Source organism: Eucalyptus grandis, chromosome 2, assembly GCF_016545825.1.
Source record: "Eucalyptus grandis isolate ANBG69807.140 chromosome 2, ASM1654582v1, whole genome shotgun sequence".
NCBI classification, from domain to species: domain Eukaryota; kingdom Viridiplantae; phylum Streptophyta; class Magnoliopsida; order Myrtales; family Myrtaceae; genus Eucalyptus; species Eucalyptus grandis.
Genome location: NC_052613.1, coordinates 12,257,249 through 12,270,361, shown reverse-complemented (window position 1 = coordinate 12,270,361; position 13,113 = coordinate 12,257,249). Strand labels below are relative to the sequence as shown.

Below are 13,113 nucleotides of genomic sequence, written 5' to 3'. Positions count from 1 at the left end.
CATTACTTGGTTTTATCGGGGCTTCTGGGAGCACTTTCATCGAGTTTACAGTGGCCACCTTTGCTGATATCAAAAGTACAGTGAAGCTTTCTGCATACTGCTTGAATCTGTAAGAGTGGATTTCCCGTGGCCACATGATCAACAGACGCAGAGGCAGACAAACTACAACCATTATATACTTTGTAATCCATTGAGATGTTCAGTTGTAAAATGGCATACACACGGGAAACATCTCGCTGGTAGGATTTAGCAGAGAAAAGTAATTAAACAAACCCAACACCATATCAATGAGCTAAATATTATCGGTCGTGTATAAGCTGGTTGCAGCAAATCCAAGCGCAGCTTCTATAAAGCGTTTGATCAGCACAACATGTTGAGATTTGACAAAAGTAAGTCGACAAACATACTGTAAAATGTCTCAGATCAAGCACGCACTACAAAATCAGATATGAAAATCAAATATGCATGTCAATACGGTACATGTATGTGAACGAGATCATCACAAAGCAACGTAGCAAGTTCAAAACAGTAACACAGGCTCAGTCATGATTGATTTTTACCCAGGCAGTGGTTTGTACGTAGAACACCAGGAAACAGAGCATATGTGATTCGATTGGATAGAGGATGATTACCGGTGGCTATTCTATTCATGATCGGACCTTAGTAAGGTGATCGTTGAAGCAGCTTTGTGAACTGGAATCGTCAAGAGAGACATGCTGACTGCAGTTCGAGCACTTCAGCAACGATGACCGAGAACAGGGGCGAACAGAGCTTCGGATGGCGACGACCGGTGTGTGCCAACGGTGTTCGAGGGCGATGGTGAAGGAAAGTCAATAAGGAAGCCACTGGAGATTCAGAAAAGGGCCGAGAATCAATGCTGTTGCTTGAAATGAAAAATGAAATCCAGAGAATGAGAGAGAACTTATCTTCAATATTGTAGCAGTAACCGAATGATGAAGAGCTCGAAGCGAAGAATCCGAGTTCTATCTTAGTTTCAGTCACGACTATTCTCCTCCGTCGGAGAACGAAAGTGATAGAAACCGAAGGTGGAGGTAGTGACAACAACGAACGATAATGAAGTCGTCAAGGGAGGCTTTTTGCTACGATTGGCACCAGTTTAAATTGAGAAACTTCATCTGAATAAAGTAAATTCAAGACGAATTGAGACCGGAATCGCAGAGCTATCGGTGGGACTCAGAAAGCATTTCGCCATGGAAGGAACTGGAAGAGTTACGCCTGAATGCAGATGCGATATTACTAGTTGAGAATTTCCTGCTAGGCTGCACATTGTTTTTGTGCTATTACTTTGTATGCTTATGATACAAAATACTTTATTCAAGTCTAATTCTATTGGGCTCGCGATCCACATATCGTATCATTCAACATTCTAAATCTATAAAGACACCATTCCAAAGGAGTCTGGGTAAATTGATGCCTGTTGCCAAAGTATACCGTGTAATGACATAAAATAAATTTCAAGGAGCCAATTAATTGAAAAGACTAATTTTCAATGGACAATCTATACTTCCCCCCCCCCCCCTTTTTTTTTTTTCCAGATAAGAAAATTTTTGTCCTGTCATACAAAATGTGAGAAAGTTGGCATTTTTTTTTTTCATCTTGGTGCTAGTTGGGAATTTCTTGCTTCTATTAATGACCAACTCCAAAATTATTCAGTCCCAAAAGATAAAAAAAAAATATGTATTGAAAAAGAAAGTAAAAGCCCCAGATTTTTCTTTAATTCCCTGGCTTTCGCTAATCGCCATCATTATCAATCAACACAATTTGAATCATGCTGTCATTTGTATCGGAGACTCTTCAACAAGAAGAACAACATATGGCGCGAGATGAACATAACAAAATTTTAAAAGTCCAAAAAGGAACAATTAATTAAAATTATCTTTCATCATAATAAACAACTATAAAAGTTATCAGAGAAACAAAATTATATGTAACGGCAGTAGAAAGGGGGAGATATATCAGACAAGGTATGCATTGGTTGAACCCAAAAAATCCAGTTACACAAAAGGAGCCCAAATCAATAAGGCGTCAAACTTTCGACCAAAAAAAAAAAATGGTGTCAAACTAATCAATCAAAAGAAAATCTGTGTAATAACTAAAATGAAAATCATTTGAGTGGTGATCCGAACAATCTAAATCAAGAAAACACCACTATATTGTACCAGCAAATTAGAGGGACTGCTCTTTTTCCCCTTCATCTTACAATTTTGTGCCAAACTTTCTGAATATATCATAAAAACGATTGCTAGTCGCTAATTTCTTGGTTTTGTATTTTTGAAATATGTGGTGGATGAAGGACCGCAGCAGAACGACACCGTCACACCTCTTTTCCCGTGTAGATATTCCTCCATACTATTATCGTACTCAACTTTTTAAATTAAAAAAAAAAATTTATTTGATTTTCTGATTGACTAAAGTAAGTTCCTTTGACCGGCTTTTTTTTTTTTTTTTTTTTTTATCATACTAAATAGCGAAAAATGAAAACATTTTTTCTATTAAAATGTTTCTCTCAAAACAAACAGAATACCAGAAGACCTTTTCAAAGATCAATCATAAAATAATGCAGGGTGACATCCCTCCGGATATTCATTATATTGCAAATCATCATCTTATAACCAAAACTTTTTTAAGAGTTCATTGTCGTTTATACAAACTTTATTGAAATTACTCATAACCAATGTCAAGGATCCTAATAAAACACCAAGCCAAAAATGTCAAGTCTCTAAATAAGAAGAATCAAGCTCCATACACGGAGAAAATATTTTCTGTAACAATTAAGAGAATCAAGCTCCATACACGGAGAAATGATTTTCTGTAACAATTAAGCCTTTTCAAGAGCCTCTTCATCTTCACGTCAGATATTTTCAGACCTAAACATAATTGTTCGCATCTTAGATTTTGTCCAGTAGACCGTGAGTGTCCTATTCTCGAAAGACAACTAAAAAAATTAAATGGTGGGCAAAATTTGTCCCTCAATTCGCAAATGAAGAAGCAGGTATGGTTCGCTGCAGATCCTACTCGGCCAAAGCCAGAGACTACCAGGACAACCTCAATTTTTCCTCCACAAATGTCATCATCAAGCTCAATTCCTAGCAGCTCCAGATCAAAAGTCTCTGCTAAAAGCAATTCGTGAGACAGTGTCTCAAGCAGGGTCTGACGATGAAGAAGTAGAAAAACAGTTTCGCTCCTCAACATGGAAATGATTGTCATGGCAAAAACCTCATATAGCAGGCAATAACTTTGCAATGTAACAGAAGTGTCCAATAATAGAACTCATGTAACAGTATTCCTCAATATTGTATATCATGGAAGCCATAGTAGCACATTTCCGTTTTGGATCAAATTCCCTTCATTTGCCTGAATTCAAGGTATATCTTCAACATGTGAGCTCACGAGATTGAAACCATTTGCAATGGTAGTGCGTGTATCTTGTCACGTGTGAATGGTTCTGGACCTTCAGCACCTCGATGGGGGTAAATGTGGTGGGGCTTGCCCACTTCAAGGAGGATCAATAGCAGACGCAAGTCCTCAAAGAATCATGAGTGGTGCTAAGTGACGATCTTCTCGGAACCAGAATATCTCATAGCAGACGCAAGTCCTCAAAGAAACATCCAGAGGGTAGCCACTGCTATTGATCCTCCCTCCCGTTCCCTATCCTGCACAGGAAGTATAATATGTAGGACCGCTAAAAATGTCGTCAAGAGATGGAGTGGAGTGGGTGTTTGAATAAAAGAAAAATGAAATTTAATCTTTGACCAGACAACCAGTTTACTAACATGTTTTGACCTGCAGGGCTCATTCAAAATTTAGCTGTCACATTCGCTTACTCAAACCTTTGTTTTCAATTCCGTTTGTCCATCTGCACCGTAGCAGTTGGAAGAAAGAAAGCTTCTTATTTTCAATGATGATCTGAACATGGTAAAAGGATATTATCTAACAAATCCAGATATTTATATGGAATTTCATTATGGTATTTTTTTTTACTATGCAAGGCCTACATTATAATTAGTCAACGCAATTATGTACTTAGAGTTGAATATAAAGTTTTGTTGACCGTGATAATATTTTCATAATTAATTCTCCAGAATAGTGCAAAGAATGAAAATAGGAAAAATATATTCATACAAAAATAGATTGTCTTGCAAAATAATTTACCATGCTAAAAAGATTCTTTTGCAAATGATTAAATCATTTTACTATGTATGGGAAAGCTGACTTCCACGGCGACAGAGTGTCAAACTTCTAGGGGCACAACAAATGAACCTATTGCTAGAACAAAATGTGCAAGAAAGCATACATTATACCAGGAATACAGTCCCAACCAGTTCTTAAGCTATTGCGAATGATACTGCACACTTAATGTCAAAACTTCAATTCATCCTTCCACGAGCCCTTATCAAGTATGTATGACAAACGCGGGCCAGGGTAATAGTGAGTCTATCCTATACATTAGCAGCAATCCTCTCTTCATCTTTTTTGGCTTTCTCTATGTAGCTAAGCCTCATTTTCAGTTTTGTAAGGTAATGGGAACCCAATGAACCACTCTTAGTTGATGCTAATAACTAGATTCACTTGATATAACAAAAATTGGAGTACCTTCCTATTGTCCTGAAAATTCCCATGGATAGGTGCCACCTTGCCTTGTGGAATCACCTAGACCTCATCTGACCTTCCAGCCATTAGATGCTTATCGTGACTAAGCTACTCAAGGTGAAAGGAGGGCTATTAGCTGTGAAAATGATCCATGGTTGGTCAAATTGAAGTATTTTGACAACAAAATCAATCTCACCATCTCAATTGCTCCTTAGAACAAGACCGGACCTTGAATGAGCACCTCAGCCACATCCAAATCCTCCAGTTGTGGATAGGCAAAACAACAGAGTTGCACTCACTCATCCTTGGACAAGAAACTAACAATTTACAAAGATAATTCTTTAGTAGTCACTACTCATTAAAGCAGAGTTTAAAGACCACATTTATAAATAGAGCCCAATACAAACTACAGGCACAGATATCAGAACTCTTTGGTATTACAGATTAGTCCAATACGAAAAAACTGATCAGGCTAACTATTCAATTCCAAATATTTTCCAAGTTGAAATGATTAGATTGGTTTCTGTTCCATTATAAGTTAGATATATGATGACATAACAGAGGCTCTCTATAGTTGTTATCACTAATTGATTCTCTTGTATTTTCAATGTAACATTAGATTCCGATAAGTTCAAATTAGTACAAGAACAACAATAGGCTAACTGAAAAGTATTTGAAGTCATAAAGTGGACAAAAAGAGCAGACTTACCAGATGATTGGATGGCTCATCAAGCAAAACTATGTGAGGCTTTTTCAAAGTTATCTTGGCAAATGCAACTCTGCCTTTCTGAGCACCTATTTATATGGTCAAAGCACCATGTTACATGTGCAATAACATCCAAAAAGCCTCAGAGGAGTACATAGTGAACTACACTTGAGATTGCAAATTGACTAACCTCTATTAGGGCTTCACAATGTCATAAAACAATTGCTTCAAAAATAATTTACATATGCAACGGTAGCGTAGAGGGAGGCAATGTATCATAAAGGTATACATTGGTTGAAGTGCAAGATGTCCAATTACACCAAAGGAACACAAGTGAGCTCGAAGCTTTTCGATCGAAAATCCCTGCAAGAAGAATGCTACATAAGAAGGCATTTGCAGATAAAACGACATAATGTATAACAAAATCATATTCCGCGATGGAGTAAATGCAAACAACCAATACTTTAAAGACTTGAATAGATTTGCCCCAGAGGTCACTGCTAATAATGCAAACACAAAGGCAGACAACATATCGTTACAATCTCAACCAAATAAGCACGAGTATATAGGCTAAAAATTTCTAGCAAGCTGTAAACACAAACAGAATGGTGATCTATGGAATATCAATGCTATCATGATGGAGTTGTATTAAAAGCTTGGAGCAATAAGTTGCCCCAGAAATGTGTCCCAAATAGATTGCTTAATACTACAAAGGATCATCATCAATAAAAATAAAAAAATAAAAAAGTGTTCTCGATTCTAAAGAAAACCATTGAAAAAAAAAACAATGAATGAGCTAGGACACAAGAAAAAGATGGTGGGAAGAGAACATACAAGAAACGCTGAAAATGCAAAGACATATGATTGTGGAACGCTATAATTCTTCGTGATAGTGCATCTTTCTTCACAGTTTGTTTAAGCATCAAGTAGAGTTGAAGATATGCCATCAATATAGCAAGAGGCAGCACTGAGTGAATTTCGACCTAAAGTTTATTGTCCAACGAAACAGAGCTGATCCAACCCAACAAGAAATCCCGCTCAAATGTCACTCTTTGACTTTCAGTGGTAGAGCTTGCCTACATCCTAAGAATGGGTTTTGTTGGCCATGATAATATTTTCATAATTAATTCTCCAAAATAGTGCCAAATAGTGAAAATGGGGAAAATATATTGATATAGCTTTCTCACAAAATAGATTTGTCTTACAAAATAATTTCTTGTGCTAAAATATTCTTTTGCAAATGATTAAATCATTTTAGTGTGCATGAGAAAACCGACTTCGGTGGCAATAGAGCATCAAACTTCCGAGGGCACAACAAATGAACCTATTGCTATAACAAAATGTGCAAAGAATCATAAATTATACCAAGATTACAATCACAACTCAGTTCTTAAGCTATTGCAAATGATACTGTATGCTGTCAAAAACTTAGACTCATTGTTCCACAAGCCCTTGTCAAGTATAAATGACAAATGAGGGCTGGTGTAACTGTGAGTCCGTCCTGTATATCAGCAGCAATCCTCTCTTCATCCTTTTTTGCTTTCTCTATGTAGCTAAGCCTCATTTTTTGTTTTGTGAGGTAATGTGAACCCACTGAACCACTCTTAGTGGATGGTAATAACTAGATTCACCTGATTCAATAAAAATAGGAGTACATTCCTATAGTCCTAGAAATTCCCATGGAGAGGTGCCACCTTGCCTTGTGAAACCACCCAGACCTCATCCAAACTTCTAGCTATTAGATGCTCATCATGACCAACCTGCAAATCAAGGTGAAAAGAGGGCTATTAGCTGTGAAATGATCCATCATTGGTCAAATTGAAGTATTTTGACAAGGAAATCAATCTCACCATCAAAATTAATCCTTGGAACAAGACCAGACCTTGAATGAGCGCCTCAGCCACATCCAAATCCTACAGGTGTGGATAGGAAAACAAAAACAAAAACACTAATCATTAGACAAGAAACTAACAATTTACAAAGATAATTCTTTAGTCACTGGTCATTAAAGCAAAACTTAAAGATCGGATTTACAAACAAAAAGGGGTCCACATATTTGTATGTAAAGCGCAATACTGCCTATAGGCATAAAGATCAGTACCATTTGGTATTGTAGATTGCTCTACTCTGAATATTTTCCACATTGGAACAATTAGATTGGTGTCTGTTCCATTATTTGCTAGATGTATGATGACGAGGGCTACCAGCAGCTATGGCCACCATTTGGTTCTACTATATTTTTAATGTAAAAACCAGATTCCGACAAGTTCAATTAGTGCAAGAACAATAACAAGCTAACTGAAAAAGTAATCAAAGTCATAAAATGGAGAAATATGAGTAGAACTTACCAAATGATAGGATGGGTCGTCAAGCAAAACTATGTGAGGTTGCTTGAAAGTTATCTTGGCAAATGCAACTTTGCTTTTTCTAACCACCTATTTATGTGGTCAAAGCACCATGTTATATGTGCAATAACATCCAAAAAGCCTTGGAGAAAGTACACAGTGAACCACAATTCAGATTACAAATTATCTAACTTTTAATAGAGCTTCACAATGTCATAAGAACATTGCTTCAACAAAAAATTTATGCATGCAACACTAGCACAGAGAGAGGAGATATACCAAGCAAGATACAAATTGGTTGAATCACAAGATTTCCAGTTACTCCAAAGGAACCCATGTCAGCTCGAACATTTTGTTCTGGAACTCCTTTTGGGAAGAATGCCACATGGTCACCGCTGATGATGGAAACCCGCAGGTAGGCAGCCTATCATAACAATCTCAACCCAACAACTATAAGTGTATTTGCTAAAAATTTCTAGCAAGCTGTGAGCAATAGTTCCTAAACCACCAGAATTCAAGACCCAACCAGAAAGCGATTTATGGAATATCAATGCTGTCACGTGAAAGCTTGGAGCCATGAGCTGCCTCGGAATTTTATCCCAAATTGACTGTTTAATACTACAAAGAATCATCATAAAAAAGGAAGAAGAAGGTTCCTTTTCTTAAGAAATCCATAAAATGAAAAAAAAACTTCGCATCCATTTTCTTCACAAAACTAATCATCCTTTTAGATTTTGAAAAGATTTGTTCTTATTTAGATCATATTCACGAAGGAAAATTCAGAACATAGCAAAGTGCAACAAATATATTTAATTGCTTCTTCCTTTATTGATAAATTGCAAAAGAAAAAAAAATGAAGCAAGACAATGACACCAACAGCATTAGCCCTACCTTAGCAGCGTTCGCACGTGATCCTTCCAAGAGATTCTGCCAATGCAAGATCACAATGGTATCTGCAAAACAACCAGAGTGAATGAGCTTAAGGGCCCAAGAAAAAAGATGTTGGGAAGAGAACAGACAATAGACGCTGAAAATGCAGAGGACTATGATTGTGGAATGCTACGATTCTTCGTGATGGTGCGATTTCATTCACAAATGGTTTGGGCATCGAGCATAAATGAGGATATGTCGTCAACATAGCAAGAGGCAGCACTTTGTGAGCGTTTCATCCTACAGTTCATCGTCCAACGAAACAGAGCCAATCCAACCCAACGCAATCCCCCACCCAAACATCGGTTCGTATTGAGCATCGAATTGAGAAAGTAGAATGGAAAAGGATGCCTTCAAAACCAAAAATAACTTACTCGAACCCTAAGAAAACTCACTGTAGTGTAGATGCACGAATCAATTCACCGGATGTCAACGTCAGGGATCTCTTGGATGAGGGGCCAATAGTCGCCAGTGAGTTTTACGCATCGCTCTTTTAGAATCTCGCATCTATGTATCCACAATCGTTGGAGGGAGGGAGGGAAGCCATCCTCTGGGAAGTACCTCAACTTGGGGCAATCTCTAATCGATAACCACTGGAGAGAGGAGAGATGGTTGCGGAGACCGCTCGATAGTCTTTCCGTGTTTCTCAAATCATATATCCAAAGATAGGTTAGAGAGGAAGGAAAGAGACTCCAAGCATCCTTATCCTCCAAAGGAAACCACTCCTTCTCTCCCTCCCCTTCCATGTTAAACGCAACGGCCAGACTCTCGAGAGATGTGAGCAGGGGTAAGCCCCACTCTCTCACTGGCTGCTTCAGACCCACGAGCCTCGTAATTCCAAGGACTCGCAATTTGGGAGGCAGACCTCCTTTGGGGAAGCATTTGATATTTTGGCAATAGAAAATTATTAGCTTTTGGAGGGACGTAAGATGATGCCACTTATTTGGCAGGGACTTTATCATCGGACAATCCCAAAGTTCAAGACTCTGCAGGGTGATGGGAAGGGGTGGGAAGTCCTCTATCTCCAATACCAGACATTCCCATATTAACAATTCAGTGAGATTGTTACACTTGGCAATGTTACAGTTGGCAATAGACTTTATCTTAGAACAATTATTAAGATCAAGACTCGAGAGGGTTGCAGGAAGGGGAGGGAGGTCCTCTATCTCCAGTGCTGGACAATTATGAATATTCAATCGAGTGAGATAGGAGAGCATGTGAAGGCATTGTGGTAAGCTTCCCAGATTTTGACATTTTCCAATTGTCATTGTTTCAAGCGATTCTACGGCAATCCCTTCCAACGACTCCACTCCCTCACAATTGTCTATATGAAGTGCCTTCAGAGGAGCAAGTCTACCCTTGGCAAATGAAAAGGATATTGGAGAATCATAATGATGTATCTTAAGAGATTCAAGTTGAGAAATCGAATTATTGCTGCTCAGGTCACCTTGAGGAATGTTTAGAGCCATGATTTTTGGACAATTCTTAATCACCAAATGTTTAAGTGGGTGCATCTTACTTGGAAGCTTTTCTAGACTTGTGCAATCCACCAATTCCATCCTTTCAAGATTACAGGGTAGCTCTATCTCTCCGTCTCCTGCCACAAAAGATGTGAATTGAGGACAATTTTTTATTACTAATTCCTGGAGGCAAGTGAGATTTTGTGTTTCATCTCCATCTTGCCACAAGCATGTTAGCTTGTCACACAGTCCTATATGAAGCTTCCTTAGCTTGCCCAAGCAACTCATAAACCGATGATCAAAGGAAACAAGCTCTATGAGTTTGTTAATTTTGAGAATTGTCAAAGAAGTTAGCTTGAACAAGCTCTTCAAGATCTCCTTACTACAATCCTCAAGGTGTAACTCTTCGAGAGATGGAAGACATAACTCACTGGTTGAGTTATTCAATTGTTGGCATGAATGAATTTCAAGCTTTATAAGATGATCAAGTTGACAAGGCAATGTCCCGACCAACGAAGGACATCCCCGGACAACAAGATGCTCAAGACAAGAGAATGGGACTTCTTCTTTTGGGGCCCTGGCATAAGGAGACCAATCCTTCCATGCCAACATCTCTTTGAACTTCAAAGTGGTTAAGGACGAAAAAGGCTTTTTACCTCCATAAAATTCAGAACCTATTATACTTACTGCATCGAGACCTTCAAAAGATAATTCTCTCAGTGAAGGTAGCTGTCCAAGTGAGGGCAACGATGTGACATTAGGACAACTCTGCAAGCACAAAGACACTATCTTTGAATAGGATGGATGATTTAACCATGGTGGGAATTTTGCACCACCATAGTACAAGATAGTGAGATTTTCAAGATTTGTGTGAGGTTGCAAAAAATTAAGCACCTGAAAATAGTGCTTATCGTTCCAAAGATTTCCGAAATCTTTATCCCATTGCAAGAATAAGTTGCTTAGGCCTTCCTTTCCTAACAACTTAGCATCAACACAATCTCTAACTTCTTTCACATTTTGCAATTCTGATATGCATAATTCGCCTTGAAGATGCAACAAGTTCTCTAACTCCTTTAACTGTAGCCCTTTCTTTGTTCCTACCACAAACTTGGACAAGATAGTAAGATTCTCCAAATTATTGATACCCAATGGCATCTCTTTTAGACTTTTTGTATCTCTAATATCAAGAAATTGTAAGCTAACTAACTTTGTGATACCATGAGGCAACTTTGAAAGCTGATGACAACCTCTTAAGATCAAAGCTTGTAATTTGCACAAGTCGCCAATTGACTCAGGTAATCTTTGGATGTTAGTGTACGAGAAATTGAGATATCGAAGATGTTTTAATCCACCAACACAATTCGGTACCTCTACAATTCTACAATGACATAATGAAAACACCCTCAAATACTTCAAGTTTGTTAGCAAGTCATGCAACACCTTGTTGGAAATACATAATCTATTTAATCCCTCACATAGATCCAACACACACTAGAATTAAACTTCTTAATACCTTCATTCCATGATATGCCCTTAAGCATTTTGATGTAACAAACCTTGACAAGATGAATGATGCATAACGAGCTCTTCCAAGAGATGCATCATCTTCATTAATTGCCAGCTGAGACTCCCCAAAGCTAAAGCATATCCCACCCTCAATTGACTTTGCTAAATCATTCAATAGATCATGCATTGAAAACTTAGATGCGTCAACACTTGATTGTTGAAGAAATGATCTAGATACTAACTCATCAAAGTAATTCCGTCCTAATTTCAACTTATTTTTATTTTCTTTTGTCCATCTAAAAATCCCTCTGCTATCCATAAGAGTACGAGCTCATCCCTCTCAATTTCATAATCCTTAGGAAATATTGCACAATAAGAAAAACATCTCTTCAAATAAGAAGGAAGATGGACATAGCTTAATGTCAAAATAGGGAGAACCTCATCATTCTCTACCATTGCATTATCCCTTATTATGTTGTTTAAGATATCTTCCCATTCATCAGGATTTGTTATACTACGTAGGGCACCACCCAACATCTTCGCTACCAAAGGTAAACCTTTACATCTTTCAGCTATTTTCTTGCATATTTTTTCAAATTTCGGGTGGCTCTCAAAGTTTATTTCTCCAAGAGCATGAAAGGCTAATAAGTTTGTGCAATTTTCAGGGGACAATTCCTTCAAACAATATGGCAACGTTTTTGTTATGGAAGCAACAGAACGGTTGCGAGTTGTGATAATGATCTTGCTTCCCCTAGCCCCTGCTTCAAATGGCTTCAAGATGGCAGTCCACCTTTCGTACTTGTCATTCCAGATATCGTCTAAAACCACAAGAAACTTCTTCCTAGATAGATTGTCCCTCAACTTAACTTGAAGCCCGTTAAGATCTTCGTCCTGCCATGACAACCCAGTGATATAGTGGAAAATATTCTTGGTTATGTCAAAAACATCAAAAACATCCGAAACACAAACCCATGCTTTCCTTTTGAAACATCTATTCACTCCGGCATCATTATATAGCCGCTGAGCCAAGGCCGTCTTTCCAATACCGCCCATCCCAACTATGGGGATTATTCTAGCATGGCATTAGAATTTTGCACATCATTTATCAATAGTTCAAGTATTTGTGCTTCTTCCTCCTCCCGCCAAAAAGCGTGACTCGGGTAGAGAAGTGGTTGGATCCCTTTTACCGGTGAAGTTGGATATGTCCGTAACATTCTCTCTCAAGCTTAGATTAGCCTTTCCGGTGACAATCGTTACCAACCTGCCATTGATCTCTTGTATCTTGGTTTTAGACACAAGCGAGTGTGGTTGGCCAAAGAAAAGGGACTTCAATATACTTCTACTTGTGCGAGATTCTACCTGTAACTCAATTTGAGCAGCTTTTATCGCAAACTCATCGAGCAAGTCTTCCATGTCATAGGCCAAGTCCTTAACCCTGTCCAGCCATAGCTTCACTTGATGGTTACCACTAAGTTGCTTGTTCTCTGCATCAGCCAACACGGCATTGATTGTTACCAGCATATCCTTCCACTCCTCAAGCGAGACGGTGTTGATT

At 38.2% G+C, this 13,113-nt stretch overlaps 2 protein-coding genes across 13 annotated transcripts; both read right to left on the bottom strand.

The window, feature by feature from the left end:
• Positions 1-2,883: 2,883 nt before the first annotated feature.
• LOC104428429 (putative disease resistance protein At3g14460) lies at positions 2,884-11,810 on the bottom strand. Of its 12 annotated transcripts, XM_039306104.1 has the most exons (12): positions 8,967-11,810; positions 8,554-8,615; positions 7,942-8,086; positions 7,666-7,752; positions 7,419-7,549; positions 7,168-7,230; positions 6,949-7,077; positions 5,508-5,680; positions 5,321-5,406; positions 4,808-4,928; positions 4,615-4,719; positions 2,884-3,674 (listed from the first exon to the last, which is right to left on the bottom strand). In XM_039306104.1, exon 1 carries the CDS (start codon positions 11,205-11,207, stop codon positions 9,012-9,014), a length of 2,196 nt encoding a protein of 731 aa, XP_039162038.1. In that variant the 5' UTR covers positions 11,208-11,810; the 3' UTR covers positions 2,884-3,674; positions 4,615-4,719; positions 4,808-4,928; positions 5,321-5,406; positions 5,508-5,680; positions 6,949-7,077; positions 7,168-7,230; positions 7,419-7,549; positions 7,666-7,752; positions 7,942-8,086; positions 8,554-8,615; positions 8,967-9,011. The 12 variants fall into 12 exon arrangements, with proteins under 12 accessions (XP_039162038.1, XP_039162040.1, XP_039162034.1 ...); XM_039306106.1 differs by lacking the exon at positions 7,419-7,549 and having other exon boundaries at positions 7,942-8,099; XM_039306100.1 differs by lacking the exon at positions 7,419-7,549.
• Positions 11,423-12,611, bottom strand: LOC120290507 (putative disease resistance protein RGA4). The gene is made up of 3 exons (XM_039306784.1): positions 11,997-12,611; positions 11,609-11,720; positions 11,423-11,430 (listed from the first exon to the last, which is right to left on the bottom strand). The coding sequence occupies exons 1-3, from the start codon at positions 12,609-12,611 to the stop codon at positions 11,423-11,425; spliced, it is 735 nt and encodes a 244-aa protein (XP_039162718.1).
• Positions 12,612-13,113: the final 502 nt, after the last annotated feature.

Excerpts from the sequence above, each read along its gene's own strand:
- LOC104428429 (XM_039306106.1), bottom strand. The coding sequence starts at position 11,207 with ATGCCATTGGGTATCAATAATTTGGAGAATCTTACTATCTTGTCCAAG.
- LOC120290507 (XM_039306784.1), bottom strand. The coding sequence starts at position 12,611 with ATGGGCGGTATTGGAAAGACGGCCTTGGCTCAGCGGCTATATAATGAT. Across the intron at positions 11,721-11,996 it reads CAATGGTAGAGAATGATGAG|CAAAGTCAATTGAGGGTGGG; the intron begins GTTCTCCCTATT and ends TGAATGATTTAG.